Source organism: Hypanus sabinus, chromosome 13 (genome assembly GCF_030144855.1).
Source record: "Hypanus sabinus isolate sHypSab1 chromosome 13, sHypSab1.hap1, whole genome shotgun sequence".
Classification (NCBI taxonomy): Eukaryota; Metazoa; Chordata; class Chondrichthyes; order Myliobatiformes; family Dasyatidae; genus Hypanus; species Hypanus sabinus.
In genome coordinates this window covers 104,826,459-104,837,540 of record NC_082718.1, presented here as the reverse complement: position 1 = coordinate 104,837,540, position 11,082 = coordinate 104,826,459, and the positions used below count along the sequence as shown (strand labels likewise).

Genomic DNA, 11,082 nt, shown 5'->3' with positions numbered 1-11,082 from the left:
GTTTTATAAATGATCTGGATGAGGAAGTCGGGGGTAGATAGTAATTTTGCTGATGACACAAAGGTTGGAGGTGTTGTGGATAGTGTGGAGGGCTGCCAGACATTACAGCAGGACATCAATAGGATGCAAATCTGGGCTGAGAAGTGGCAGATGGAGTTCAACCCAGATTAAGTGTGAGGTGGTTCATTGTGGTAGGTCAAATATAATGGCAGAGTAATGGTATGACTCTTGGCAGTGTAGAGGGATCTTGGGGTCTGAGTCCATAGGACACTCAAAGCTGCTGCGCAGGTTGACTGTGGTTAAGAAGGCATATGGTGTATTGGCCTTCATCAACCATGGGATCGAGTTCAAGAGCAGAGAGGCAATGAACCCTGGTCATACCCCACTTGGAATACTGTGCTCATTTCCGGTCACCTCTCTACAGGAAGGATGTGGAAGAGATTTACAAGGATGTTGCCTGGATTGGCAAGTATACAGTATGAGAATAGGTTGAGTGAACTTGGCCTTTTCTTCTTCAAGTGACAGAGGATGAGAGGTAACCTTATAGAGGTGTATAAGATGAGAGGCATTGATCATATGGATAGTCAGAGGCTTTTTCCCAGGCCTGAAATGGCTAACACAAGAGGACACAGTTTTAAGGTGCTTAGAAGTACGTACAGAGGGTATTGGTTGCATGGAATAGGCTGATGGCGATGGTGGTGGAAACGGATACAATAGGCTCTTTCAAGAAACACATGGATAGGTACATTGTGCTTAGAAAAATAGAGGGCTATGGATAACCCAGGTAATTTCTGAAGTAAATATGTTTGGAACAGCATTGTGGGCTGAAGGGTCTGTATTGTGCTGTAGTTTTTCTATGGATTTAAGGATAGGGTGGAAGTTTGAGGCAAAGTTGATGAAATTGACGAGCTCAGCAATGGGTGCACGAAGCAGCACCAATGCAATCTCAATATAGCGCAGGAAGGGTTGGGGAGCATTACCAGCAGGTTTGGAACATGTACAGTTCTGTGCAGCCAACAAAAAGGCTGGGCTCAATGTGGGTGCCCAGGGTTACATCTGGAGTAATTGTTAAGTGCAAGGACTAGCTCCAGCAAACAGAGGGTGGTGGTGGTGGGGACTGTTCAGGTTTGTTTTTGAGAGAAAAAAAAGTTTTAAGGCCTTCTTGATGGGAGATAGAAGTGTATAGGGACTGAAAATGGTGAAAATAGCCATGGTGAAAATGAGGTAATCAGAGTCAGGGAATTGAAAGTGGTTAAGGAGATCGTAAGCATGTGAAGTATCATTGATTTAGATGGGAAGGACTGAACCAAGCGGTATAGAGTCAAGGCATGTGGAAACAAGTTCAGGAAGGCAGGAGTAGGCAGAAACCAAGAGCCTACCCAAACAGTCAGGTTTGTATATCTTGGGTAGGTAGTAGAAACAAGCAGTGTGGAAATAAGGGAAAAGAGAGGTTGGTGGCAGTAGAAGGAAGATCTCCAAAGTTGATGAGGCTCGTGGATGGTGTTGGAGATAATATCCTGATGGTCCCAAGTCGGGTCTTTTTCACGTAGAAAGAGTCTGAGAGTTGTCACCTGATGTCAGTAAGCTAGAGGTCAGTCCTCCATTTGTCTGAGGGTTTGGTGTGAGGATGGGAATGCAGGTTGCAATTAACTAAACTACATTCCAGTATGTTCAACCAAGACAAAAGTTATTTTCAATGGAACAGAAATATAGAGTTAATTTTACTTCATGAGGTTACAAAGGTTTACAACTGACAGCATATGTCCTCTTAAAGCTGTTCACATACCCCAAAGTTTTTTTTATAACCCCTAGATGGCAACATTGGTGAATATCTGTACAGGGAAGATCAGATGCAGGGAATGGAGTAAGATGGATCAGGTACAGGTAAAAAATATTTAGTTTTAATTTGACATCATGCTTGGTGCAGGCATCATGGACCGAAGTGCCTGTACAGTTCTATCAGACATAAATAATGAAATTTCTGTCACTACCCTTTGACAAAGATTTTCTCCCAATGAAAATAATTAATAGCTTCACTAAAATAGACCAAGTAAAATGATTTGAATGTCTTTAACCTAGTTTTATCCCTAGAGAAACTTATGTACCAGGAAATTATCCAGGGGCTTTTTAATCTGAATTGCCAGAGAAATCCCAGCTCTAAACAAATGAATGTGTTAATGTCCTACTGCAATGGAAAGCATGATCAGCTAATTACACACACCAAAACCTCCAGCTGGTCTGGACAAGGGACCAGTTTGCCCTTTACTTCTTAAAAGAAAACATTTCTTAAGGTAGAAAGCAAAACAGCAAGTAATTTTGACACATCTCATGTTATGGCATGGCATAACAGGAAATAATCATCCAGTTAAGAACTTGCTTACTACAGTAGCTTCAGATAATTTGTCAACAATTAGATATTAAAAACCTACTATTTTGTTAGTTGTAAACACTTGCAAGTTGGAAGCACCTGTAAGGAGAGAAAAATGAAACATGAGGTCAGCCATGTTATTGAATGGCAAGACCTGACCAATAGCCTAATCTAGCTCTTATGCAAGTTCCTCTCATGTGCAGCTCATTCTTCACATTGGTATGTTCATGTTCCATACAAGCCTCCTTCTGTCCCTCTGTATCACCAAACCTCCAAAGAGTAGGTCATTAGACAATACGAGGACTGAACTCTAATTTCTCTATTCCAAGGATTCATTTAGTTGTGAGAATGCAGAATACATATATTATCAGATGTTACTTTGTTGCTTGGTATATTACGTGTTCTGCCGTGCATGATGGTACAGGAATGTATGGCGACATTTATGGGCTGTCCCAGCACGTCCATGGCTGTGTTGCTTCTTAACACAAATAACATATTTCACTGTACATTTAATAAATAAATCTAAAAATACATTTTATTTATTAAAATAAACAAAGGGAAAGCATCCACTTCTGACTGCTATCTACTGCACTTGGCTGAAATGGACTAACACTCAAGTTTAGCACGTAGATAATTAGATATACATTTTATGTGGTTGCTGAACCTCATTCTCTGTCCTCTCATGAAGATTTAAAGCCTGGCCAGAGCACTGGAAAGGAGAGGTGTCGAAAGCACAAATGTGACTAATGGCAGAGACTGTAGCATACTGATTCAAGCAATTTTTCATACAGCAACTTATCTTGGGAATCAGAGCAGTTGGGAAAAGCAGTTGAAGTTTTGTTCTTGCAATTTCCATGCTATCTGCACCACCTGATGTGTTGCTGCAAAGAAATTGATTTTTTTTTAAATAAATGCATTGTTTTATACCTGTGATATATTGAGAAAGAAACCAGAACACTGGTAAAGTGGTGGTAAACAAACTAATTAAGAATTAACAACAAGACAACAAAATTAAAACAAACAAAGTTTCTTTGAGTCAGTACTTAAATCACAATGGTGTCAAAATAATTAAAAATGAAAGCAAAAAACTCTCTGAGATTCAAAAATAAACCAAAATAGCTGCAGTTCAAATTTCAAACATAGATCAGACCAATTTGACACAGCAATGAATAATGGAACCATTATCTTTTCAGGCAGATAATGGGAGATACATGGACCAACGAACTCCAGTCACAGTTCTTTCAAGTGACAGTTCATTATACACAATTCAGTTGAATCAGTCCAAAAGATCTGCAATGAAAGACCTTTTCCCTAGGGCTAGATGGCAGGATGCAAAAAAGAAAAATCTTTGCTTTGTTTTCTCATTTGGAGATTCATATTATTTCAAAGTAATTAACCAAATAGTACACCCAAAAAAAGCTTCAAAAATATCACCTAGAGTGAGCACCGTCCTTTGAAATAAGTGAAGTCCCCTCAATGAACATGGAAAGCTGTCATAGCTGATCTGCCACCACAACTCTTTCTTTCTTATGAATTTTGGGTACAGGTTTGTCATTCTTTGGTTTCTTTCTTTTCTTCTTTCTTCTTTCAACATCAGAATCTTCTGCTTTTAAGTGGTGTCCTTGCCCTTTAAGAGTTTCATCAGGAAATTCAGTTTGTTTGTGTCCATTTTCTAGAATTTGCCACTTCTGTTTTGATTTTCTTTTTAAAACTTCTACCTCATCCCTTTTCCAATCGTTCTGACCTTCAACAGCCAGCTTTTTCTTTTTCTTTTCTTTGTGTTTGTCCTGAGTGAGGTCTTCATCACAATTTGTCTCTGGCTGATTACCGATGATGGAACTCTGCTGAAGCAAGTCATTGCCCGAAACCACTGCTTCCTTCAGTCGCTCCAATTCACTGTCTGAGTCACTGCAATATTAACCAGACCATGATTAAATGACATCCTGTACACACTTCGTTGCAAGAGAAAGAAGATGAACACAGAAAATGTAAATGCCACAGTTGGATATTCCCTATTCCTGGAAGTGATACCCTTGTTCCCATAATGGATCCAAATTCATCTCAGAACAAAGAATGGCTATTAACAATTGTTTAATGCGCAAATAGGCATTAGGGTTGGAGGGAAAGAAATCTTTAACACAGGGCCTTTAACCATTCAAATCTTTCACTAATGATTAAATGAAGTAGGATGCCCCAGTCAAGTGTTCAATGTAAAATGGCTGATCTTGAATGTGGAAAGTCACTTTCATTGTGATTGGTTAGTTTAGAAACTGCAGCTGCTTTTCCCATTGGTCAGGTGCCTAGAGTAGTTTCGTACATCCTAGGTTTATAGAGTATGTGGAGGAGGTTCTTTCTCTCTCTTCCTTTAATGCAAGTGGTGCACATGACCATTAGGAAGGTATGCTCTGAGCACGCTTTAGCCAAGTATGTTTGCTGAATGTATATTTGTTTAATATTCAGCTTTGTAGTTTCTGTAATTTAGGGAACATGAAAGCTTGGTCAATTTTTTTTTTACTGTTTTTAAATAAGTGATTAATATAATTATTCACAGTTAGTGTTTTCTGTCTCACTTGCCAGACCTGTAAACCTGATTCAACATTACATTTGGTGCTGTGAGCAGGTATGATTTTTTAAGTAGTAATACCTTTCGTTAAAAGGTTATTTAAAATAGTGGACTCTCCATTTGAGAAATGCAGAATCCCAGGTTGGATAGATAGATAGCTTTGGAAGTCTCGCTGACCTACTGATGGGTTATGGAATGCTGGCAGATTTGTCAGACCAGTTAGATTTCTCCAGGGTTAAAAAAGGACATCACATTGTTTCCATACTTAGATTGTTGGGTTTTCCCAGGAGAAAGGATAGCCAGCGGGATACTTTCTGGCTGTTTGCAGCAATTGTAAGACATCAGTATAAAATGTTAGTGAGTCTTAAGAATGAATTGGAAAATTTATTCTGAGAGAATCACTATTGATGGCTCAGGGTAGTGCTACAAAGTTGGAGTTTAAGAATATGGAGATACCTTGTCAGGTAATGACGCTACAGCATTAAGATACTGCGTGCCGAGCAGATTGGCAGCCCGACCTAGTTAAGGTTCAAGCCATGATGAGGTGGGGTGATGATCCTCCACTGTAGGGCTGGTGATCAGGATGTCTAGCTGAATGATGAAAATGGAGGAGAGGGTAGCGTGGACCCCTTAGTCTAATCCTTGAAAAGATCACCCTTTCCCCTGCAAATTTGAAACGGTATGGACCAGGCCAGTGATCACACATTCCACATGTGCCGTGGGGGGGGACATCAGGTCATGATTTCTTCATGGTGGGGTGGTGGGCAAGGGGATCAGGAACTTGTGGGGAATGGTACAACGGGTCTCTGAGTCAAGAGAAGTCAGAGGATTCTCCGCTAAGGATTAGGGAGTTTAGTGGGCAGGTACAGACTAAAGCCTGTTAAGTCTTTGGCCAAATGGTTACAGAGAATATGGGATGCAGAGGGCATCAGTGATCCTATTTAACAAAGAGATGGGTGTATTAAGAAGCCTACCATCCCAATATGCAATTAATAATGCCAAGAATACTGCTTGCTTCCCGAGCATATTTCACCATGAGTCGAGTAACAGCTACTGTTAAACTTGGGCATCCCACTCTTACTGAATGGAATTAAAAACCCCAACTGAAGTAGAGCATAATAGAAGGGGGCATTAAAGTTCTAAGCCAATGAGCTCTTATCAGAGAATTATACTGTAATAGTGGTAGCCCAACAGAGGATATTGAATTAACTTCTGGAATGATAAGACACATGGATATGTGTATATGGATTTTAGCAAGGCATTTGATAAGGTACCCCATGCAAGGCTTATTGAGAAAGTAAGGAGGCATGGGATCCAAGGGGACATTGCTTTGTGGATCCAGAACTGGCTTGTCCACAGAAGGCAAAGAGTGGCTGTAGATGGGTCATATTCTGCATGGAGGTTGGTCACCAGTGGGCTGCCTCAGGGGTCTGTTCTGGGACCCCTACTCTTCGTGATTTTTATAAATGACCTGGATGAGGAAGTAGAAGGATGAGTTAGTAAGTTTGATGACACAAAGGTTGGGGGTGTTGTGGATAATGTGGAGGGCTGTCAGAGGTTACAACAAGATATTGATAAGATGCAAAACTGGACTGAGAAGTGGCAGATGGTGTTCAACCCAGAGAAGTGTGAAGTGGTTCATCTTGGTAGGTCAAATATGATGGTAGAATACAGTATTAATGGCAAGATTCTTGGCAGTGTGGAGGATCAGAGGGATCTTGGGGTCCAAGTCCACAGGACACTCAAAGCTGCTACACAAGTTGACTCTGTGGTTGAGAAGGCATATGGTGCATTGCCCTTCATCAATTGTGGGATTAAGTTTAAGAGCCTAGAGGTAACATTGCAGCTATATAGGACCTTGGTCAGACCCTACTTGGGAGTACTGTGCTTAATTCTGGTCACCTCACTATAGGAAGGATGTGGACACCATAGAAAGGGTGCAGAGATTTAAAATGATGTTGCCTGGATAGGGGAGCATGCCTTATGAGAATAGATTGAGTGAACTCAGCCTTTTCTCCTTGGAGCGACGAAGGATGAGAGGTGACTTGATAGAGGTATACAAGATAATGAGAGGCATTGATCGCATGGATAGTCAGAGGCTTTTCCCCAGGGCTGAAATGGCTAGCACAAGAGGGCGTAGTTTTAAGGTGCTTGGAAGCAGGTACAGAGGAGATGGCAGGGTAATTAAAAAAAAAATGCAGAGAGTGGTGAGTGTGTGGAATGGGCTGCTGGCAGAGGCGAAAACGATAGGGTCTTTTAAGAGACTCCTGGATGGCTACATGGAACTTAGAAAAATAGAGGGTTATGGGTAAAGCCTAGATAGTTCTAAGTGTAGTTTTTGTACTGTTCATGTAGCACCATGGTCCTGAAAAAGTGTCATTTTTACTGTGTACTGTACCAGCAGTTATGGTCAAAATGACAATAAAAACGGACTTGACAGGGATATGTTCAGCATAGTTTTATGGGCCAAAGGGCCTGTATTGTGCTGTATGTTTTCTAAATTTCTATGGTTACAGCAGTTTTTCCAAATAAAATGGGTAGTGCTGTCTTTAATAGCACCAGCTGCTGGTCATCCTACAAATCCTACAAGTAGTGATTCAATTACTACAAGGTTTAGAGCAGTAATTCCCAACAGGAACAGTTATGTGGCCTAAGTGGGCATGAGGGGAATGGAAATTGAGTCTTCAGGTGGAGGTGGGGTGGTAAGCAGCATGACACCAGACCGTTCATTGAAGTGCCTGCTCTACCAAAAAAAAAATGAATGAGGCACTGGAACACAGGAATAACCACAGCTCTCTAGATGGTAAGCCCTCATTGTCACAACACATCCGAAACTCAGCAACGTCAGCCAGCCCTGGCAATCAGACTTTAATTGGGGATGCATAAATTAGAAACCAGAGTGCTCAACAGTTCCCCCTGACTCATGGCACGGAGCAAATTCATGCAATTTAACATTTGGGAATGCAAGTACACCATTCTCAACTTTCTCCACAGATCTACTAAAACAGGTTGTGCAACAATAAATTGCTGGCCAGAACCAAATGGTGAAATAGAGCCAGTGAACCTGCTGACCAAGGATTCTTCCTGAGGTGTTCAAAGCGACCGCAGCTTCATGCGGGTGGTCAAGAGACATCTTTGGGGATTATGAAACCTTATGTAATTGGTGAATCGCGATAACTGGAATAGCATAAAGGTAGCTTGTCGAACACCAGCTTTATCCTAACATTCAGATTCCTATCTGAATCCTTGTCATCATAATTTTGCTATTGTGATCGTCTTCATCTTCGCCTCGCAATTCCTTTGCGTGTTATCCGCATTCGATCCGCATCAACTAGTTGCCGTCATCGACATCTGATTAGCTTTCCCAGTTCATATTAATTTTTAAATTTAGCCCCATTAATGATGGATAAATATATACGGCATGATCTGTGAGCCTGAAGGTGGTGAAGCCTTACATTCTAATCCTGCTAAGAAAAAGAATCTATAGAAAGTGCGTCAATACAATTTTACATAACTGAAGCATTGCTTTATTCCGTTCCCATTAGATCAGTGACGCCACACATCTTATTTGTAATACCGTACTGTCTAATGAAGCCATGAAACCATTGAGATTGCAGTATCCTGAAAAGGCTACCTAGGGTATTACTCAGTTCCAGAAAATAAAGCATTTGAAAAAACACTCGAATCGTTTGCCTAGAAAGCTAAAAATTACCTTGACAGGGGTACATTGTTTCTTATAACATTTCCAAAACGACAGCAAAGTGTGGAAAATCTCATAACTGGTGAAAGATTAATAACGTCTACTGTATCAGAAGTGCTCACCATTGTTCTTAAAATGGATACCAGTACTTTACAAACAATTCCTCTGATTAGAAACTCTGTAGCTGGTCATATTGACAAAATGAGTGAAGGCACTGAGCTATGCAGAGTGACAAAAAAAATGTTTGGATACAATTGGATGAGTCAACTGTGCAAGACAACAAGGCATTGCTAACAGCACTTGTATGGTTTTCAAAAATGGAAAAGTTTAAGAGATTTTCTTTTGTAAAAAGAGAAAAACAATAATCAGAGAATCAATCTATGGCAAGCCCAAAATGTATATTGAGGATAAAAATTATTCTGATTTGGAACATTGTTTTTGTACAACAGATGGTGCTCCATCTGAAGGGCTGAATTTTTGCTTGGGAAACAATATTGAATTTCTATGTGGAGATTAGGCATACCTAGCCAAACTGTATGACAAAATGAACATTCTAAATATGAAATTGCAGGGTGAGAATTTCAAGTTAATCCAGGCAAAAAGTACAATGTCCATTTTTAATAGGAAAATAGCAAATATACAAGCAAAACATAGGGTGAAGAATTTTCTCAAAGCTTCCCTGCATGGAAAGTATGGAACTCTCTCACTGACAGTGGTTTGCAAGAGTACTGCTTACACCTGCAGTCACTAAAAAGGAACTTTCAGAATCGATTCAAGGATTTGATTGATCTGGAAATTCCAGACTGGGTAATTAACCCATTTCTTTGCAAGATAGAAGAACAAGAAGAGAGCTTGGAAGAAATCCTGAACAATGAAGCAAAAAAAAAAGCTTTTCAAAAAAATGTCAGCTTTTGTGTTATATGGCTACACTGCCATACAAAGTTTCCTGGTCGTTGGGGAAGAGCCAAACTGCTCTTCATTGCATTTTCATCCTCCTACCTTGTTGAAAGAGGCCTCAGTGCAGTGAACCATATACTCAAAAACAAATGCTTGGACATTATTATGCATGGGTACTCAAGGTGTTTACTGTCACAACTTGAACCAGATATTTCAACTCTAACTAAAAACCATCAAGCTCAAGGATCACATTGTTCAGCGTACAGGTACCGCATAAGCCATGTTTAACAAAAAAAATTTAAAACAAGACCATTTCTCTTATGTTAGCATATGGTAGACATGTTTGTTTTTATTATGGGAAGTGGGGATATTCCACTTATTCTGTTAAGAAATATTTTTAACATTACTCAAAGCTGGAGTCTTGGTGGAGCAGGTGAATGGGGCTCCCACCACCACCCTCTATGCAATGTGTTGGAAGTACTGGCCAGGGAAGCAAGGGAAAGTCTAATGCTCAACAGAATCAGGGCGAGGGAGCTGGCTAGTATATTCATACCTCATTGTTGTAGGGAGAAGGTCATTCAATCTGCATTTCCTGTAGAGTGTGAAAGATCTGAATGTGGAGAAATTGGAGATATGGTCACATCCACATGTACACATTTACTTAGCCTTTAAGAGACTCTGTATATGCTGGGCTTCTTTCTGCTCAGTTGTTCTCTGATAACAGTTAATCTCCCACAAACAAACAGCATGCTAAATTGTTGCCACTCCATACAAAATTAAGAAAAGGAGTACAGCCTGGGCTTGGCATTTTATGTTCTAATCAGTTACTTTATTTCTTGTGATTGTTTAGTCTGTGATATGTTTATTGTGTCTTAATCTGCTACTTTGTTACTTGTTTCCCCATGCAATTTGTTTTAGGGATAACTCACTTTTCATTCTGGCCATATGACATTTGAGTTGATGGGGTAGAAATTTGGACAACTTTATTCCGGATATGAAATGCCCACATTTCAGAGGGAATGAGTTTTTGGGGAGCAATTCTAGTAGTACTGTTTTTTGTGTTTTCTAAATATCCAGCAATTAATCAGGAGTAAGTGCATTTGTATCACCCTATATACAGAACAGTAAAGTGGTGAATGCTAACTTGTGGTGAGAGATACAGTCCTGGGGATGGCGTTTGAAGTTGTACACTGGACCACGGTTCAGATGGTTGAATTTGTATCAGTACTTCTTACCACATCATGGAAGGGATGCCACAGATATCAATCCTTTTGATAACGAAGACTGTTGGGGGAAATTAGCTGGTTTCTCATAATTCGGTATTCTATTTTGGGGAGCTGGGAGAGGATAGCCTATTCCAGCCTACCTCAACCCAGAGTAAGGTAACAGCCTTAAGGGGCTTAAACCTTAAAGTACTTGCTCCACTGAGGTTATTAAGGGCTGGTAATCCCCCCCCCCCCGCCCCCAAGTACCATTTGTTGAAATGGAAGGTACTGATTCTTAAAGTGATTTCCCTACCGAAGAGCATTGGTGCAAGTGGCACGTTGAGTACCA

General features: G+C 40.3%; 1 protein-coding gene across 7 annotated transcripts in view; it reads right to left on the bottom strand.

The window, feature by feature from the left end:
- Window positions 1-2,885: 2,885 nt before the first annotated feature.
- The window catches only part of c13h12orf43 (chromosome 13 C12orf43 homolog), a 44,221-nt gene continuing 36,024 nt past the window's right edge, over window positions 2,886-11,082 (bottom strand). For 5 of the 7 annotated variants that reach the window (XM_059988332.1, XM_059988335.1, XM_059988330.1 and 2 more), the window contains 2 exons: window positions 10,082-10,138; window positions 2,886-4,276 (listed from right to left, as the gene is read on the bottom strand). In XM_059988332.1, the coding sequence (XP_059844315.1) occupies window positions 3,862-4,276; window positions 10,082-10,138 (472 nt within the window). In that variant the 3' untranslated portion in view covers window positions 2,886-3,861. The remainder of the gene's footprint in view (window positions 4,277-10,081; window positions 10,139-11,082) is intronic. The other 2 variants (XM_059988336.1, XM_059988337.1) reach the window with 1 other exon arrangement.